The sequence below is a fragment of the Pezoporus occidentalis genome, unplaced genomic scaffold (genome assembly GCF_034315485.1).
Source record: "Pezoporus occidentalis ecotype Australia unplaced genomic scaffold, CSIRO_AGI_Poc_V1 ctg47, whole genome shotgun sequence".
Classification (NCBI taxonomy): domain Eukaryota; kingdom Metazoa; phylum Chordata; class Aves; order Psittaciformes; family Psittacidae; genus Pezoporus; species Pezoporus occidentalis.
In genome coordinates this window covers 455,340-476,538 of record NW_026915802.1, presented here as the reverse complement: position 1 = coordinate 476,538, position 21,199 = coordinate 455,340, and the positions used below count along the sequence as shown (strand labels likewise).

At 42.1% G+C, this 21,199-nt stretch overlaps 1 protein-coding gene across 6 annotated transcripts in view; it reads right to left on the bottom strand.

The window, feature by feature from the left end:
- The window catches only part of ESRRB (estrogen related receptor beta), a 141,218-nt gene extending 124,739 nt beyond the window's left edge, over nt 1-16,479 (bottom strand). For 4 of the 6 annotated variants that reach the window (XM_062636122.1, XM_062636117.1, XM_062636121.1 and 1 more), the window contains exons 1-2: nt 16,234-16,479; nt 8,773-8,981 (exon numbers count right to left, since the gene is read on the bottom strand). Coding sequence is in view for 1 of the 6 variants with exons in the window: in XM_062636124.1 (XP_062492108.1) it covers nt 8,773-8,774 (2 nt within the window). In the remaining 5 variants the exon portion in view is untranslated. Of the gene's footprint in view, nt 1-8,772; nt 8,982-13,665; nt 14,217-16,233 lie in introns of those variants that run through there. The other 2 variants (XM_062636119.1, XM_062636123.1) reach the window with 2 other exon arrangements.
- Nucleotides 16,480-21,199: the final 4,720 nt, after the last annotated feature.

The window sequence follows — 21,199 nt, the reverse complement described above, 5'->3', positions numbered from 1 at the left end:
CTCTTATCTTGAATCCATTCAGAAGCTCTTTCAGTCAGAAGCTATCTTATGGCTAAATGCAGCAGCCCCAGCAGCAGGGAAAAGTGTCATGATACAAACAATGAGGGCAAAATGGAAGTAAGAGCCAAAACTGACTGTACAACTTGTAGCAACAGTCTGAGAGCTAGTCAAAAAGAAGTGGAACAATCACAGCATGAGATTTATTAAGTAGTAGATAATAATTTTACATTACATAATACACAATGTCACATACTGTATTAAACCCAGTATTGTGAGCCTCATATGTTCAACTACTGATCAAGTCCCAAAATAAACATAATTATGTTCTTTATGATACACTGGTGGTTATTCTTATCGCCCCCTTTATATATATATATATATATATATAAAAGTTGGCATTGCTTTTTACTTGTTTGCTGAACCCTTGTGGTTTAGACACTTTTCTCCCTTTAAAGCAAACTGCAATGTTTCTCATCATTTGCTTTCACATGGTGGAGATATAAAGTCAAACATCAAGCACAGCAATAAAGTTGTTGGTAACATCAAAGAGGATGAAGTATAGAAATGATATATAGGGTAATTAAATGGCTAAGTTATTTGTGTATCTCTGTATGTAAGCTGGCCAGACTTAATAAGGCAGCTTTGCACAACAGCTTTTTGGCTTTGTGCAAGATTTTGCAATGCCCTCCAAATGGTCCCAAGGTTTCCTGGCCTTCTGACCTGGTTATGGGAAGCTGCAGAGACCTGCCTGAGATTCCTCAAAAAACCCAGCACATCCACAAAGAGAAAGGGTGCAAGTGCAAAGCAGAGAGAATAGGAGATAGGGAGCATGATGAGCAAGCTGCCCTTTTATTTCTATAGGTAAGAGTTCAAATCTTGTCACTATCAGCAATGGTCCAGTTGACAGTGTGAGCAAAGCCCAGTTCAGAAACTGATGCCTCAGGAGGAACCATGTGAGGGCTCTCTCACACCCCACTGTGCTACAAGTACAACTAAGAGCCCCAAAACAGGCCGGAACATATGCTCCCCTACCCCTCACAGGCCTGTGGTTGCTGAAGCACCCAGCAGTTCCTTAGGGTTAACAATCTGCATGCTGTGCTGTGTTCTTTAGACATATTTCATGCATCTATAGGGGTGGTGTAGCTAAGCAGACAAAAAAGCACTGCTCTTCCAGCAGCTCCTATAGCAGGTAGAGGTTTCTCCTTCTGCCACCCTGAGGCCAGAAAGAAATGCCTGACTTCTCAAGGAAGGTTTGGAACTTCGGTGCTAATCAGGTGGGATGTTTCATCATCTACCCCCACCAGCTCACACAGGTGGCCATGAGTTAGCACTGGGCTCACAGGATCAAAAATGCTCAACCACCCTGTTCCAACTTGCAAGCAAGACCAACCAGGGGTGACTGCCAACTCATCAGAAAGGTAAAGTTAGGCAGAAGGATGGGAGAGATAGTTACCCTGTCACAAGACAGCCTGAGGCTTCACAGAATGGTACAGACCAAAACACTGCCAGCAAAAGCTCAGTATAATAATTCACAAGGTACCAGTTACAGCCCATCTCCATTAAGCACTATAAAATAACAACACTTGCTGAGCTACCTCTCTGCACGTGCACCTCTCCCTGGGAGCAGACATACAAGTGGTAAATTCAACACATCTAGCACAGGGCTTTTCTGGAATGGGTTTGCAACAGAGCAGCTCTTCCTTTGCAGTATCCTAGGTAAACAGAGGATGTTGCTGGTACAAAGTGCCTCAAAGTGGCAGGAACAGCATTATTGCTTCAGTGCTGTTTCCTGAAGGATCAATAAGCCAAGACAATCAATTATTCTGGCTAGTTCTTATTCCCCAGGGGAAGCTGTGGCTCTCATCTCCCATCATTTAACCCTTCACAAACACAGCAACAGCCCTATTAATTCTGTCCTTAAACATGCATTCCATGAGCCTATGTGCCAGAAGAGTCTACAGAGCTGGATGTAGCCAGGCGAACATGGTATTGCATTGTGTAGCCTATTACTTCAGCACAGCAAAACCATGTCTGTGTACAGCTCTTTGAGCACATGGAGATACCCTTGCATCTGTTTTCTTTGAATTGGATACAGGGTCCCAAAAAAACAGTTCTCTATCCCCACTATCTCTCTGTGCAGTATATTTCTCTATGCAGAGAGTATAAAGCGTTCCCAGAGCACCAGCTGACACTCACAGAAGGGATCTGCATAGGCAATAGATGGCATGGACAGTCATTACAGAGTTACAAGAGTAAAGCCTATTTAGATACACACAAAAATTAAGTTTAATCCTATATAGGAAAAAGAGAGTAAGAGGAATGGACAGAAAGCTCAGGAAGAATGGAAGAATCACATGATTATCTGCAATGTAAAAAAGAGAATAGGGTCTACTGAGGACAAAACACAGAATTGCACTCAGAACCTGCCGTAACACAAGGAATTTTGCTGTGATCATTCAATTCTCCATAGATCTTGGAGAACAGGCAAACAGGAACCCCATTTAAGATGGTCAAAACACATCAGTGAAGGGACTCAGACTGAATAGAGAATCTGTATCAGAGATAGAATTAAAGAACAACAGTGAAACAAACAACTTGGTATAAAGATTGGCCATGAATACATTAAGCTGTACACAGAAATTTCCACCTAAAAAGCAGCGGGGGTTGAGACAGGCTTCTAGATTGATTTTGGGGCAAAGCATTAAAGAGGATGCTGACGCAAGGAATCCCTTCCTAGCTTATGTTTTACTCACAAAATCCTCATTGTCCTCCCCCATGCAAAGACAGCACTAAGCAATAGTTATAATGCAAGTGCTGCCATACTCTCAGCACTACAGAATGTAGGTCCAAAAAGTATGACAGAGAAAATCATATTCACATCAGCTCTTCACCAGTTTACGCGAGTTCACATCACCAATACAGAAAGCTTGAAATCCTCTGTATTAGGCCATGGAGTCACAATGGAACAGGGAAGAACTTATTTAAATGGAAGCATTAGAAAGATCTGCCAATGAGAGTAACTGCAATTTATTAAATTCCAGAAGACCTGTGGAAAAAGAAAGGAAGGCCTGAGGATGGAGAACAAAGCAAACAAAAATAAAGCTGTCTGGCAAGCCTGGTGGCAGGCATACCCTCTCTTCTCACCCAGAAAGTCACCCTCTAGGTCCTGTGAGCTTTAGAGGGATGTCAATGAAATGCTTATGTTTTAGTATATGGCTACAAGTCATTTGCTTAAGCCTACTACAAAGAGGTGATCATGAGAGGCTGGGGAAACAAGAATTTCTGGAGTACATTTCCTGCTGATCCAGCAGACACAATTACGAAGAGAAAGAGAACCCATTCTGAGAACAGCATGAAACTCTTGTGAGCAGGATCATTCGTATCTCACATGCTTGAGGGAAAGAAAAGGGCAGCAACCCCTTAATGAATAAAAATAGTCACTTATGCTTCCCTCTCACACATGCTGGACATATGCTTTCCAGTATCCAAACAACAAGATTTAGTTGCAAGTTTTATCCCATTGGAAAAGGTAATTTCTCCTAAAGACACACCCCTTTCTCTAGAGACTTTAAAGAGTCCTGAGACTTTAGAACTGTGGCTACTTTCAAGTTACAACCTCAACTAAACGGGGTGATTTGAAGAGTGGCAGTAGTTCCTTCCCCAAAATTCCTACACTACTATAAAATCAACATGACAAGAAGACAACAAGAACACAGTAGCTTTCTATTTAGCTGGTGGAAAAGTTGAAAATCAGATTTTAGTTCCCTAGCTCTTCATAAACTGTATATGCCAGGCTAAGCTGTACTGAAATGCAGCCACCTTCAGGGTAAACAGCAGCAGGTCATTCAAAGGATTCAGCATAGCACTGGAAAGGACAAAAAGAGAAGGAAGGGTATTTTTCCCGAAAGGTCAGCAGGGGAAATATAAACTGCGAGGCCACGGCCACTGCATGATAGTGCAGGAGAGGAAAAGGCTGAGGCAAACAGAAAGGACACTGGGATGGCAAGGGAAAGGAAGGCAGGAAATAGTGTTGTTATACAGTGTTTAGCTCAGCCACAGAAAGCTCCTGTCTCAAAGTGATGTGCTATAGGTGTCAGTTATTAGAGGGAACAAGCACAAATATTATGTATTCAAAATGCATTTAATGAAGTACACCCTAGCTGATGGTGCTCTCCTCAGCAGGTCAGGCACAGAGCAGAGAATGGGCCTCAGGCATTCACATCAGGTCGCAGTTTTAAATAATTTTTAAACTAGGGCAAGGTGCCAATGCTTACCTCAAGGTGCTGCACCCAGACAGACATGTCAGCAAAAACACCAAGTTCAGTGCATACAGGATGACCATCAATACACATTGCTCCAGAACGAAACAGTAACTTACTTTTTTTTGCCAAAGTTTACCACTTTTGAGCAATAAACCTGGAGCTTCCTCTCAACAAGAGTCACCAAGATCATATTCAGACATAATGTGTAGGACAACACCATGGAATGTTATACTAGGAGTAAGCTAGCCTTCTATCTGCTTGTCGTACCAAACCAAGAAAACCTTTTTGGTGGCATGGACCAAATGTATTTAAAAACAAAGAAAAGCCCAACAACCCCAAAACAAACAAACAAACAAAAAAAGACAAACTTGGGTAACTCTTGTTGCCAGCACAAAATCCTCTTGCTTTCAAGATATGCACCTGTGTCAGTGATTTGCAGTTTTTGCCATGGGCAAATGAGTCATTTGAGATTTATATAAGATTATTCTCTGTAGATCTTGGAGTACTTTTGGTGGCACTCATGCATCATTTTACAGGCGGGGAAACTGAGGAACATGGACTTGGCCATGTGTTGGAAGACAGCAGGTTTCTATACCCATTCCTCTTCAGGACCTCTTTACAGAAGAAAGGCAGGATCGTGGCACAGCCTTGATTTTGTGCAGGTCACCCGCCACAGACACATTTTCTAAATCCAAGCCAAGCTCTGAGACAAAAAAAAAAAAAAAAAAAAAAAAAAAAAGGACTGCTGGCTAGTTCACAACACACCAGGCCTTTAGCAACTCAGAGGCCCTCTGCTTGCTGCAGGCAGGCAGGCCTGCTCTTTTCCAGTAACAGCAGGGTCTACCCAAGCATGTATGATGAACTCATCACAAAAGCAATCAGGCATTAATTTGGTCAATCATTCCTGTGACAGCGAATCCAGTTCTCAACTACAACAAGGCAAGAACTGAAGGACAGAAATAAATGCCTCAAAAGATACCAGTCAACATAACAGAAGAAGAACAATTTAGATATTGACCTATCCACACTTTTTTTTTAAAGAAAAGGCTACCCAAGATTTAAGTAGGAACAAAAATAAAAAGCATTAAAAAATTAAATCGGGTTTTCCAGGCACTAATAAAAAAAAGGCAGCCCACCCTCCAATCCTTCTCATTTAGAATATTTATGTGGAGTTTCTATTAGGCTGCTGCATGCCTTGCGTGTATCCTGCTTCACTAAATAAGAGCCTTTTTGAAGCATCACTTGACTTTGTTTTAAATATCTTGCTACGGTTTCCATTTTAGCTCTGTGAGATGATTATTTTCTCTCACCAAACTGAAGTTATGCAGCAGTTGAAAATGCTGATGGCTTAACTGGTTTCTTTTTTTTTTTTTTTCCTCCCTTCTCCTCGACACAGCAACCCTGAGGGGTTTTAACTCTTTCTGCAGCATTGAAATCCTGCTTTTGGAGTTCAATGTTTAACTCGCGCTGGGAGACTCATAAATATTCGGAGTCACTCTCTCCCTCTCTGTTTGATTAGGAAATGAGCCTTTAACTCAATGTAATCCCCAAGCCATTAACAAAAAAGCCCTCAACAGCTCCACTATTAGAATTTCACTCCTAACCCACAGAGGATTGAATTAGATTAACATAACTACCCGAAATCTGAGTTTATTTTCTGTGCCAGATAGAAATGTGTCTTCAGGAAAGAAAAAGAAGAGAGGAGGAGAGCAAGCATAGCATAATGAAATGTAAAAATAGAGAACTAGACGGACAGATGTACAGGTGAAGCTATAAAAGACGTAAGAGAGATAGCTCACTACACAATCTTTAATAACTGGCTGCTGGGGGTTTTATTCAGAAGGCCCCTAAAAACACAGAACCGTTTCAAGAAGAGTATTCTTTTTTTTTTTCCTGCTGGTGTTTAATCCCTATTCTCAGGGATTTACAGGAAGACACCTGAGCATGTGCTTCAGACACCTGTGCAGCAGATTTGGCAGAGGTTTTATTTATAAGGGGTGCGATACTCAGCAATGAAAGGAGGGGCTTGAAGAGGAGACTCTGCATGTCAATCATTACTTTGCAGTCAAAGAAACAAATAAACTAGGACAAAATGAAAATTATTTGTTGTTTAAGGAATAAAAAAAAAATAAATTCATGCAACAGCCCTGTGACAAACTACACTGTACAGAGTAAGTCAGTTTGGAGGCTGGTAAACACTTATTCCACAAAACATGAAATATTAGTGAAAAAACTAAATAACAAATACTTCCACATAATGCATCAAAGTCTTCCCTCTAACCGCAGGTAACTCCCTTCCTCCAAATAAAAGTGGTCCCATAAACTATTGATTGGTATGCTACAGGACAGTAGATGCTTAGCTACTTTTTCCAAATACAGTAATAAAAAGATATGGCAGGTTTAACAGGGGAAAAGACCCACATGCAGTTAAAATAGAAGGATAAAGTCCAGCAATTACGATGACACAACTATTGAACAGTCCAAACAAATTCTTAAGACTAAAATTTTTCTAGCTTTATACTTGAAGGACTACTTCAGGAGTGCTTGGATGTCTGCAAAAATTTATAGTAAATCAGTTTTTGCAGTAATTCCCAAGCATAGTCATGCTGATATTTCTGTTTATGTAAGAAGAAAAAGATTCATTTTTCAAGTGATAACATGTCTCTTGGTTTTCAATTTTAGGGGAACCTCAGACCAGCTATCTGATAGATTCCTTGTTAGTTAGTTGTTAGAGTCAGCAACTTTATTTCTTTAATGTCTTTCAGGAAAATCTGCTCTCCCTTTATTACACAATAACGATTGTCACAGAGAGGCAATAAATGTAATATCATGCCAAAACAAACAGAAAAGGGAGTTAAATAATTCAACTACATTCATTTTTAAGTAAAGCAAAAAGCCTTAATAATCAAAATGAAGCTTCCTATGATAAGAATGGTCAGGTTAACATTTTTTTTTATTTGGGGGAGGGGAGCTTCATACCAAGCAGTGGATTGTAACCATTATTCTGGGCACTATTTGTGTATATACATCCACCACGTTTATCCACGCTTTCCTAAAAGCCTTTCTTATATCTAGCATTCTAGCTGAAGGATGGAGTATTTATATCAATCGCTAAAAACTCAGACAGAATTAATTTGCTGCCAGGATTTTTTGTCTCTAGAACCTGAGTTAAAAACTTTGAGTATTATAAAATGTACAGCAAAGAAATGCAACATAAAGAAATTATGAGCAAGCTCACTTGCCACCTTTCTACAGTCAGTCCAAGCAACTCAGCTATCATGTATTTTTTAGGACTTGATATTTTACCTATGAAACAGCTCTGATTTTATTATTCTATTTTTATGAGACACTTGTTCCTCCAAATTATTTTAAGTTCAGCTTCATTTGATTTGTTGTTACTTTCAAAAATGGTAATTGTGGGGAAGAAAAGTTTTTAGAACACAGATTCAGTTATAAATTTATATTAAAATGTTTAGCACAGCAAAATTAAAAATTGTAATATTGGGATTTTGGGAAGTAAACATTATAAAAACAATAAATGAAGGAAATATTTCTATACTTAAAAAAAAATAAAAAATTTAAATTTTGTAAAACCTATAGCCCCAAACTCAGGCAAAAATATGAAACAAGAAAAACCTCTTTGTGCTAAAAGCTATCAATAAAAAACAATTTCTGACTAATTATTGTCTTCCCTCTCTTCATATTCCTGTTAACTAAAATACTCTAAAAATACAATGTTGTTCAAACATTTTGCATTTTGTCTGCTTTAAAGCAAACAGCTCATTAGCAATGAGAGAGTAAGTTCCTTCTCTGACTACCACTGTGCCGACTTTACAAAGACTTGCACCCCTCTTTTGTCACTGAAGACTTTGGTTGCTGTGGGACTTTTAAAATTAAAGAAACGTCAACTGCTCAATGATAAATGCATTCAGTAAAAGCAAAATTTAATTTCATCTCCATGCTAACAGAAGGTCTGATGTGAAGCTGGAGGGGGGGGTTGGGGGGGGGGGGGGTGGTTTGATTTTTTTTTTTTTTTCAATAGAGGAAAGGGTGGTGCTTGGTTCTTTTAAGACAGGACTGCTGAAGTTTCCAGGTTTGCCTTTACCAGCATGGGATAAATAGCACCTGTCCTTGGTAAGCCCTTAAGCAGTGTTACATTATACATTGACCTTTTTGGAATGCCAGCAAACCTGACCCTTTCTATTCCCAAAACAAAACTGTTCCACGCAAACTTTCATTTGCTTATTTCCAGAGAAAAAGCCACTCTCAAATAGTGAAACTGACTGATTTCTACAAAGTTCTGAACCAACTCCTCTGCTTGTGGGTCATGCTGACCTTCCTTTGACAGTGTGAAAATAGAAAAAAAAATACTACCTTTAACCATACTGAGATGCTGCCTTAATTTTCAGCCCAGCTAAAAGGATTGGTTCAGAGCAACATTTGGATTAAAAAAGCCCAAAACAAAAAACAACCCCATAAATGCAGTAAAAGGTAGAAGTTCACTACTTACATGCTGCAGGCTGAGAGATAAAGCTCGAGGCTGGAGTAGAATTTCCCTTGCCCTCAGGTGTTTCTAATTGCTGATTAAATATCTTTTGGTTCCGCCTGCACCAGCCGACAGTCCCCTCTGCGTCTCTGCCTCTCTTTGTGACTAGGACACAGTACTCTGAGTCCCAACCTATAAATAGATCCCAGCTCTGTGATTGATATAACAGGCAGCTGACAAAAAAAAAAAAAAAAAAAAAAAAGAGAGAGAAAGAAAGAGAAGAAAAAAAAAGAAGAAGAAATAACCAGGTCTTAAGCAAAGCAGCAGAAGCTGGGCTTTTAACTGTGCACTGTACCCAGGGAGGAGTCCCCCACAGTCACCCGTGGGCATCAGAAAGAGAAAGTGCAAGGCAATTACTTTCCTAGCAGCGTTAGAGCAACTTGAGGCATGTAAGGCAAATGAACAAAATTTAGTGCACAGAGAGGGAAAGCACAATTGGCAGACTGCATCCAACTCTTTTGTAGTTTAGCACAAATAAATGCCATTTTAAAAACAAGCTGGGGATTCTGACAGAATGAGAGTTCAGAGTTAAGTTCTGGGGGTTGGTCCAGGTATGCTTGTATTTCTGCTGCAGAATAAACTAGGGCTAGTGGGTAGGTTAGCAATTTAACAGCTCAGCAGTCTACTTAGGGTCTCTGGCCACAAATACTATTTGATGAGGCTGTTCCTGAAAACAAAATTGAGGGCATAGATGGTACCTCCCCTATTGACTCAGCAGAAGTTACTTAGGTTTTAGGGACCTGAACCATCGTTCCTGCTCATGTCCTTGACTGCCAGGAGAAAACTGATGAGTTACAGGTATCAGCAGAGCAGTTTTGCAGAGGCTGAGCTGAGAGCCCACCATCTGGGCAATGACTTGAGAGAATGCATCAGGAATGCTTCTGCTGCCCTGGTCCCCATTAATTGACGGGGGTAATGGTCCTTGGTTTTTCCATATCTAACCTCTACAGATTCTCCTGTTAGATCCATAGTCAGGCAAGGCCAAAAGCTTTTCCAGGAGGCAGCTGGTTCTCCAAGCTTTCATCAACTCCTAGATATTTATGATCTGCAGCAGAACCTTAATTGCTATGCAGTTTCACAGCATACAATCTTAAAGGCAAGGCAGGTCTTGATGAACACCAGGATAGGTAATAAGAGGGAGAACAGTAGGCAGAGAGAGGAAAAACAGTTTTTGCTACACTTGTACAAAGGCAGTATCTCCTACAATCATCCCCAGCACCATGCTCAGCTCTGCAGGCAAAAGTACTAGTACTATTATAGAAAGAGAACCAGATTCACCAGCCATCTTTTCAACACATTGCTAGGCTTGCTTGAGCTGAGATGGTAAAGAAATGCTCATAAAGCATTCTGATGGTAAAGAAACTCATAAAAAGCAGGATAAAATCCTCAGGCATCAAGCCCATGCCGAACTCTATGGTTCTTTGGCTCAGTGGCTAACAGTACCTGAACTATTTAAGCTAGTTTAGGCATGTCTGCACTACACTGCAGCTGCTGCTCTTGCTGGAGTAGTTAGTTTAACAGGAGCAGTTATCCTAAAGCAAGGCAAGGACCCACCACATCACAGCCAAGGTCTCAGCTCAACTGCAGCTATTGATCATGTGGGGAGATAAAATAATTTCCTCTTTTGGGGCCAAATCCTGATGCATGCATAACTCGCCTCTTGACAATATACTTTGTGTCTAAGCTGGTAGGATTTAGTCAATGAAATGGCCTTCTTGCAGAACAGGGGTCTGATGAAGCACTGGACAAAGACTCATGAAATTTAGACATTTTCCTTAGTTGAGCTAGTGCCCTTTGTGAAGTCTGGCTTGTCACTTTACCACAGCTTTAAAAAAAACAGAGATAACAATACTTAACACTGCACTTCAAAGCACTTTGATGTCCACAGATGAAGAACTACAAATGTCTGAGCTCCAATGAAAAAACACACCCTCAATTCCCCACCAGATTTTGATCCTTCACCTAGTTGAATCAGATCTTGGATAAAAAATTACATGACCACTTGAATTTCTGCTCTCTCATTTGGGCTGGTTAGTACATGGTGTTTTGGGCTTTGATATTGAGAACTGTAAACCATTTTACACTTCCCACTGCCACCAGAAGGAATTTTAGAAGCTCAGTACACAGAATAATCAGGCTGAGGCGTGGTAGAGCAAGGTCACAAAACAGGGGCATCTAAATTCAACAGTCATTTTTGAAAAATTCAGCTTTAACAAATGCATAGTTACACAGATCCTGAACATGTTACCACTGTCAGACTGTTCTTTGCCTGTTGACTACTGCTGACAGTAGTTCTTCAACAGTACTCCATCAAGCCCTGTGTTGTATAGAGCAGCACCATCCCTTCCCCATTACGCTCCTATGAGCCAAACTAAAGCTCATAGTGTAGTCTAAATCACAAGGACACTTTGGGCACATCTCAATCAAGTTGCTGCAAAGCACTATTCAGTTTTCAGGTCCAGGTCCAGGTCCAGTGCTTACCACTGGCATCCCATACCTACAGTGGTGCAAAACCCAGGCATACATTATTCCCCCATCCTTCCACTTTCTGCCTGGAGGATTAAGGGATGAGGACTTGCTAGCATGTGACAGCTACTACAGATGAACCCTGAATGGAGTCAGCATTCCTCCATTCTTCGTCTCTGCCTTTACACAGCAGTATGTATGACCTTAGTTGATCCCCACTGGGATACACAGCAATCCAGAAAAGATCTGCTTTAGGTAAAACTTCAAAACCAGATCCTGCATCTACACTGCCAGCACCCCTATGCACAAAAAACACTTAATTCCAGTCTCCAGACTTAGGGTGAGGCAGGGAAAGAATCCAACAGTAGAGGCCATAACCCTGGATGCCCACTTCAAAACACTGCGACAAACGAGCAAATAAAAAAGCCCAAACAAAGAAAACCCCAGAAAAATATCAACATCAGTGGCTTATAGGCTGTATAAAGGCTCAACTCTTTCCTTGATAAAGTGCAAATGCAGCTTTACCATCTTTTCTACTTGTTGTCTGCGAAGCTGTCTTTCTAAATGTTTCTTGCTAGGGCCACTTTCACCATAAGCCTGTATTCAGTCTCAGATTCTATGGCAGAGGTAAAAGTTCAGTGCTTAATTTTCTTCAAACACAAAAAGTTTGAGCTTTGCACACAGAAATCTAAGCAGAATTTGCTGCATATAAGCTATTACAGAAGAATGCAATATGTACTTTCCTTCTAATGACAAAATCAAACAAAAATTCACAACTACCTTAGCAACACAGCAAAACCAGTTGAAGCTTGGAATACTGATCCAATCAGTGTAATCTTCCAATTCCCCCCACCCTCACATTAAATCACATCTTTGTCCTCTTTTCCTGTGTCCCTTCTCACAGAAGCAACTATTAAGGTGCTTCTGTGCACATCTGATCAATGTGCCATAAGTTTAGAGCTCAGAACCAGTGCTGCTTTGGTATCAGAAATACAGATGTAAGTTTTAACAGATAAACTGAAAGTCAGCTCTGCATTTTCAAAGGCTAGCCATGGACTAAGAAGAACAATTGTAACACACAACAAAAAGTTTCTTTGGCAGAGTCACACTACTTTGAAAGTCTCACAAACCCAACATTCCAGGACAGCTGTATTAATGCCCTGTTGCATTTACTGAGGTGTGAATTGCACAGACTTCAAACAGGGACTAGGTAAACACAAAAAAAAGATACTATGGAATGATAACTCTTTTCACATAAAATAAATGAATGTCAAAAAAGCCCTCTTCCAAGATTGTAAAAATAACAAGATAAGGAATAAAAGATAAACAAAGGGAAAAATTTTAGTAGCAACTCTTTTCTAGAAGCTTGGCACACGCAGTACGACTGTTTGATCTGATTTAAGATGTAGTTAAATATACTATGTATTTTGATACTAAGCATGTACTCTGAAAAACTGCATGCTGGTTTTACTGCTAGGAGTTTAGCTGGTTAATTTCCTTATTTGATTTTAATGCTGAAAACTTCATATTACTTCAATGTTCTTTTTCTGTGCAACCAATATCGGCAGCAGGATATTTACGGCACATGCTGAACCCAAAGTCCATACATACCATCTAATTCTTCCATGTACCCTTTAGGATGGTGCATGCCATACTGTCATGTCAAGTCTCTGCCATCACCACAGAAAGCCACACTGCTTGGTTAATACACTTGTAAGTTTCAGTCCTTCTTTAGTTTCTATATATTTTGATATTCCTCAGGAATGTGAAGAGTTACCACACAAGAATTACCAAGTTTTTAACAGAAGTCACCTACCTGGCCATTCCAGGTGAAAATGTTACCACCCTCCAGCTGCCTGCCAGCTGGAGATTAGGACTCCAAAAGCTCTTTGGCAGTAGGGAATCTGCAAAAACTTTTTAACAGCCTCAAGCAAAGCATATCAGGTTAGGACTAAGGAACTTTCATGGATTAGGGGAAAGAGACTCCAAATCTATTCTTCCATTTTCAGAGCTGCAGGCAGAGAAAAATCTTCACTTGGCACAGGTGCTTGCAGAGTTAGGCTATGGAGAGACACCATCTGTGGCTGCTCAGCAGAGGAATGGCATTGGTCTTAACCAGAACAAGAGCAAGCACAGGAGAATGCTACTCTCCCTTGTTTTTCTGAGTCCACCAGTAATAACAATGTGCTAATGAAAAATAGCTTGGCTTGAGCATTCAGAAGCTATCCAGAGTGAGCATTCAGTTCTACACACACACACGGAAAGAAAATTTGTGAGGCTTTAACTCAAGCCTGCAAGCAGTAGGACAATCACGTGCTGTATTGCATTTAAACACACAAGCTTTGCAGTCTACCACATACAGTATGACAGAAAAATTCCTTCTATCCTTACCTCATTTAGATCCCTGCTAAACTTCCGCTTCTACTGCAGAGCCTGTTCCTAAAAGAGCTTCTATGTTTACAACCAGCAAAAAGCAGTGAAATGGAGTAAGAATTCTTGGATGTACTCCTGCCTAAATTGTGTAAACACGATATTCTCTCACTGGAAACCACCATCATCTTCTTCCAATCACATGCTGCAATGTGTTCCACCAGCATCTGGCTGTCAGTTCCATCATTTGGGGCAGATACCTTTTATGCTTTCAGCTTCTTGTGGATGTTTTGCAGAAACTCATCGCTGTTGTTGTATCACTTGTTTAGGACCTTGTTTAGCACCTGCAAGTCCACACCTGTGCTGGCAGGGCATTAGCTGTGCACTCAGACAAATCTCAGCCCAGCAGCCTAAGGTCATCTTCAGGCAAGAGATACAGTTTTGTGCTCTCAGTGACCTTGGCCATGGTGGGGAGGGAGAGGAAGCAGGGTAACTGTCACACTAAAGCTCAGAGCAATTTTGAAACTAGAATGAGGACAGACTTAAATCAGTTCTGGTGCCAGATCAAATAGAGACCAGGACTGCCAGAAAAAGGTTTCCCTTTGTTTTTTTGTTTTTGTTTTTCTTTTAATTCAGATTCCTTCAGACAACTTCTACAAAACCCAAACAACTACATTATAACCACAGACAGGCCTAACCATGATGTCTGGCTCCAGATCTAAACCTCTTACAGTCAGACTGTTAGCTCGGCCCCTCAGAAGGATCATCACCATTTTCCAAATGCCCAGTGTGTCACGGGGGTTATTACCATTCCCTCTTCTCCTCTCCAAGGGGAGGATCCATACTCTGTGTGTCTTGCGCAAATAAAACGTATTTTTAAAAAGTAAAAATGAAGGCAAACAACTGATGAAGTTCCTCAAAGGAAGGGGATGTTTATGGCTGCAGACACGCACAGGAGGAGAAAGTTTTCCCAGAAGCCCTTCATGTGCAACCTGAGGGGTTTTAGGGCTGCTCATCTGCTTCCATACCTGCTGAGAACATGCCTGCAGGTCGGCACAACCCAACAGAGCTCTCACGAGAAAAGTGAGGTGCCACACAAGCTCCTCAGCCTCAAAAGTGAGGAAATAAGTACTGAGAAATTCTGCAGTGGGTCCCTCGTGAGCCCACTCCAAACCAACACCACTGATCTCCCATCCTGCCTCATCTCCCAGTTGATTGTGTCTGAAGAGCCCTTACCCCTGCCCTGAGGTTGGGACCCTCTCTCGTCTGAAGGAGAGGGAGCAGCTCTCACTCCCCAAATACCACTAGCCAAGCGTTACTCAGCGTATCTGCACCAGGTGTCTGTAGTGAGGCGCTGGCTGCAGGGTGGCCCCTGTGAGGAGAGGCTGTGCCAGACACAGCCTGTTCCAGCCAACTCCAGCTGACCCACCACAGGGCATGGCTGAGCCCCTCCGCTGAGATGGCGGTGCCTCTGGCGAAGCGTGTTTGTTTAAGAGAGGACAGGCAGTGAGGACTGAGAAACGGTAGACACTTAGAGCAGGAGGAGGGCCGGAGGCGCTCCAGGTGCCGAAGCACACAGTCCGCTGCAGAAAGCACAGTGGAGCAGGTGGATATTTCCTGGAGGCGCTGCAGCTCACAGCGGGCCAAGGTCAGCCCACCACAGTAAAACAAATTCTGCATGTTCAGTAGCATTCCCTCTGCATTGTAGACACAGGCAAGCAAGTGCTCCCAGCCAGGCGATCTCTGCCTGGCACTGCCAGGGCTCCTGTGCCAGGCAGGGTATGCCGCAGGGACTGAAAGGAGGGGACAAGCCACCAAAAATAACCCTGAACACTACTGGAAACTGTCTTGTTACTGTGGGAGAGACTATTCTCACAGATCACACCAAAACCCTACCTACAACTCCTGACAACCCATATTTGGGAGGCGCTTGAAGGCACACATGACGTTCATGGACGCAGCAATGCGTGTGCAACTTCCTCTCTGGCAGTGAAGTTCTGCCACCATAATATCACTCCCTCACTGTGCATAAAACCAAACATGAAATGGCAGCCTAAACATTACCCTCACAGAAGCTTCTTCAGCACATAAACCTAAGGCAAGGTTCACTTGCACTGTGAGGGGAACTGGGATCTGTGTTTCCAGCTAATGTCTCTCAGTTCTGTGCCATTTAAAATAACTTCTGAGCCCACTCTGTGGCTGCCAGGCCCTTGGCTGAAAGATGTAAGCCCTTGTAATGTGTTGAACAGGCACAGACCCAGGTAAAATTCCCCCTCCCTTGTCTCTTTTTCTTTAGGCTAACCATAGCAAGCTTCTGCTGAACATTCACTCAGCTCCATCTTAGTGAATAGGTGAGGTGGTTTCTCCCTCTTTACCACAATTCTGCTGCAGTCTCCTCTGCCTTCTCACCCCATCACCTCAAGTCCTTCTTCATCTTAGAGTTGCCAGTCACCTCTGAAAGCTCTCCCGACCCAGACCCTTCCCACCCTGCAGCCTTGAGCACTTCAAAACTCAGAGCATTTTCCTCTCCAAAAGAATGGAGAGGGAGAAGGGGAGAAGGGAAGGAGCCTTTTCTTTAAAAGTAGTTACCCATATTTGCAAGAAAGAAGGATTCTGCAGAAGGATTTAGTGTTCCCTTCCTCTGTTCCCCAGTCAGAAACTGAGCTCCCTGGCACTAAGCTCATCCCAGGTGAAGAAGCACAGCTACAGCACATAACATAGGGAGGACAAGCTGCTGGGGCTGTCATGTTGCTGCCGAGCTTTACTGCTTGTTTCAGGCACTCAGGATTTCGTCTGAGGATGCTCTGCACTAAGGACACAAAGGAAGGGCGTGTGCACGCACACACACACAGACACACGCTGTCCCAGCAGAGGAGCGGAAGAGCCAGGACAATGTGCCCTGAAATGCAAGGCAGCTGCCCCCTGAACCAACCAGTGCTGCTAGTCAACAGCCTGCCAGGCTGAGGAGGAGCCAAAAGCCCAGCTGTTTCTCTACCAACAGTCTTGGCAAGTGGCACAGACAGCATCCCCCTCTGAGGTCCTGATGGGAAGCACATGGTGCCTGCTCCCTTTCTCTTCCCCCGCCCCTCCTTCTGCCCCCCCCCCCAACTTCTTGTTGGCACCAACAAAGGTGCCCTGCAGTTCACTGCAGATATTCAAAGCTGCTAGAACCTGAGCTGGAGCTCAGGTATAGCACACTCTATAGCAAAAATTGCCCTCTATCCTCCCCTCCTCTTCCCCACCCCCCTACTCCCTGTAAAAAGATGTCACATTCACTGAGGCTTAACAGTGAGGAGGGAAAAAAAAGTTAAATCCTTAACCTCAAGTGGATTTACCCAAGGTCCCTTGGAAACAGCTGCTTGAGGAAGGTTTCTGTCAAGTCCGTGCTTCAGGTGCAGACATTTGGTTGCTCAGTCCATTGCTGCTGCTTTAGTCTGTGCTCTTGCCACACCTGGACCTGTCCTCGCCTGGAATAACCAGTCCCTTCCATTACTTCTGCCTAGGGCCCTGCTGCTGCTGGGAGGTGAGGCCCAGCTCCTCACCGGTCCCCTCCCTCAAGGAATGTGTCACTAGCATGACACACACTTGCTCACACATGGCCTGGCTGTGACTCCCCACTGAGCACAGAGTAGAAGATCTAAAGCAGTCACAGTAGCTTCTTCCCTGACATGCTGTGTACCATGCAGCTCTCCTGCTCTCACAAGCTTGGAAAAACAAAACAAAACAAAATACAACATAACCACCATGAAACCACAACTTTATTTCGTCTGTGCAACATTAAGCTGTGAAAAAAAGTGGTGTATTCAGTCGTCTGCACCTTTGCAAGGCAGGACAGATGCATCAAAGCACTTTGCAGCCAGGTAACAGAAACTCCAGGAGAAGCAGCCCCAGTTTTATGTCACACAGCACTTAAGGATACTTTAGCAAAGCAGAGTTACACAGGGCTACTTCTGCATGCTCTAAATGACCTGGTTTGGATTTTGGCAGAAAGATAGCCTCATTCATATGGACTTTATAGCCAGATGAGAACCAGGCTATATAAATTCAATTTGAGAATACCATGAGACTCTAAGTTATCACTGCATGGTGCTTCCCTGTGCCCTGTAAACATGCCTTAAGTAGCAGAGACAAGAACAGAAACTTTCTCTTGAATACATCTGGTGACTTGCCATTTGATCCTGGGATTCATTTGCCTGATGAAACCCCATGGAAACCTGCAAGCAGGCTGCCTTCTGCTTTTTGAAAGCCCGTTCTTCAGAGCTGTTGTGCTACATCTCTGCCATTGTTCTGGAGAAGTTTCTTTTTGCCACGTTATCAGGTGACAGAACTCACATTTTTAAATTTATAGAAATAGGATGTTAGAAAAAGTAGAGAGCATGGGAATTTTTTCATGTCTCCTTCTTAAGTTTCCAAAGAAGACCCCTTATGTTTCAAAAAAGTTATTTTCTTTACTTTCTCACTGATCACTAGCTTGCATCCAGGCAGAAATCAAGGCTCTAATTTGGAGGCAGGTGGACTGCTGGTTGTAACCACAGGGCATTTCATATTTCCTGTCTGTATCAGCAAATTCCCCAATAAAACACTTTCCTAAAGCTTGGTTGTTCTTTAATGAAATTTAACAAAAAACTGAGTTCTGGACGAATTATTTGGAAGTCTTCTATGTTAACTACAATTGTTCTGAGTGGTGGTATTAATTTGGAGTAATTGTTATTCACTCCAGAAAACTTTCATCAAAGAGGAACTTTCATCAACCAAACAAGACTTGACACACAATATCAGGAAGCAGACCCCTGCCCTGAACTGTGCAGTGATTCCCTCCTTCAAAAGTGATTTCTTCAGCCAAGTTCTCTATAAATGGAAACTCTTGTTTCACCTCCTTTTTCAGAATGAGTCTGTGTAGAGAAACTGCTTCGATATTGCTACGTTATGCTTTCAAAATGTTATCTGTTCCCCTTGAAGCATTGTTAAGTGAGTCATGAAAATGGGCAGCCTCAGAGGTCCATGTAATGGCAAGACTGCAAAGAAAAAACATGCAACCATTACCTTCATTTCGTGGTACAGAGCAAGCAAAAAGTAAGGAAGTGCCCTGACAAAAATGTCTTTAAGGCTGTGCCATGACAGGGATGACTACATAGTTACTGTTCATCTTTGAGAGTCAGTGTTCCCAGATGCCTCAGAAATGATAATTTTTACTACAACTAATTACAGACACTGTGGTGACTCCCCAGCCAGACTTGTAGCCCTTTTATGTTATTGCTGTTATTATTGTTATTATTATTATAAGCAGCATTCAGTACCAGGCCCTTTGACACTAAACACCATGCATGTGTAAATAAGCAAATATGGTCTCCACTGCAAATACTTTGTAATTTGAGGCCTGGTCCACATTAATTTTTGTATAAATGGAACTAGCCCACTTCACAGGAATGATTTTATAAGAATATTGCACTGGACAAAGTTATATAACTATAACCACGTTTATGTTAGTCTAGCTTACATCTCCAAAGAAGTTATGCTGAACTATATCCTACCAAAGTAATATTCATGCAGAACTACCACTTTACCTATACTGGGATCCAAGATCACAGTGAAACCAGTGCTAAGATAGGCTAATACGAGGAAAACTGGGGCACATATATTAGAGGGCAGAAGATACAGTCTGTACAGACCACAGCGATTTCACAGCTGCATCTCAACTTACCTCCTGAAAGAATCTTCTATTGAAAATTTTGGGTGCTCATTGCCTTCTCAGGTACCTGAAACAAAGATGCCTTTTTTCCAGTGGCTTTCTCTGTTGTGTTTGATAGGCTTTTTAACTGCATTATCCTGAAACTGCAATGTTACTTACTTGTTATTAAATTTCAGGGAAATCACATGCATTAGCAGTGTTATGAATGTCCAGAAAGAAGGAAGCTTATTCCTTACTAGTCACTAGAGAATCTATAAGATACATTAACCAAACAGTGGATCCTCTGATGCACACATAGTAAGATGCGAGCCTCAACTGAACTCTTCTGTAATTGGGGCATTTGAACAGTCCCTGTCCCATGTGGATTTCCTGGACTCTAAATAAGAGTGAGCTCTTTCTGCCGTCTTTCCCTAAGGGATAATAATAAGGCCTTCCTTCTCTACCTGTCACCTATTTCATGAAACTTGCATGAATTTAATACCTTTCAGACTTCTGATTGGGTGTGAAATGTGTTGAAATTAGATAACAGGTTCAGAAGTTAGACAAACTTATCAAGCGTGATCATATATGCAGTATTCCCTTAGAATAGCAGGCCAAACGATAAATTCCAGTTAAACTGACAAAGCATTTTTCGAAGGAACATCATGTTGTGATATAATCTGTATTTCATTTTCTTTAAAAACAAAGCCAACTGGAAAAACCCAACCAAACAAATAAACACACCCCATTTAAAACCAAAAAGAGCTGGATATGGAATCAGGAGCCCTCAGCTGTACAGTGCTCAGCTTCATCCTGCTTCACTCTTCTGCCACCATACCCCTCTTTGCGTTACACATAGCATAGGAAGACGACATGCAAGACCTCCATGAGTGCTCCTGGATTCTATGATTGGTGGCAGATTTAGGGACAAGAGCTTCCTTGGCCCCCAGCAGATGTGCTTGCTTTAACAGCAATCTTTCATGTGCTGATGAATTGTCACTGTCGTGCACAAACCCCTGGAATTGAAAGCAAAGTTACCCTTCTAGTTTTAGTCCCTCTTTTTACCAATTTCTCTGTTTCAAACCACCTGTGCTCACTCTGGATCTCTTAGGGAACTTGAGGATTTGAAGTGATGATGGTAGACTGCAACCTGGATAGCTTTTGTCCTGTGCTGTGTTGCTCCAAGGAGGCTGGGTAGGTCCATGCTCAGAATCCAGCTTCCTATTAGACAGGTTTTTTGAAAGAAAATGCAGCATACAGCTGTGTTCTCTAGAGTGAGATCTCAGGGTAAATAGGTCTGGATTGTGTTAGTCCCACATGAGGTATCAATGCTATGCCTTTGTCTTAACAGTCCACTCCTCCCCCTTTGCAAACTCAAAACACTTTCTCTGAATAATCACAACTGCACTGATTTCTTCTCTCTGCAAGGGAGCCTGGAGCCTGCACTGATATTTTTAGGTAACCCACTTGCTCAGTTTTCTTTCCCCTCTGTGAACAGATCCTTTGCTTATTCTAATTCACACTGCAACAAACGTTCCTTGTCTCTTTCTTGTTCTGGCACTCTCTCAGAACTGTAAATGCAGCACCTACTGCTTAGATAGAGAGCTACACTATCACTGTATGCTGGTTTTTGTGTATGGGCTCTTCCAGGGCTGTACACATGATGACTGGAAGTACAGAGTAGAGACTGCAATGAGACCTTGATAAAATTAGTAAGTGGTTGAAGTATTATATAGGAAGCCAAGCAAAAATTCCAATTAGTACTTTTATGATTATTCATCAAACCCAATAAAGATCCCATTCCAAAGGAAGGGGTAAGAGACCCAGACAGCAAAGGAAGGTAACCTACAACTAAAGAAGTTTCACATCCAAATTCTTTCCTATTTC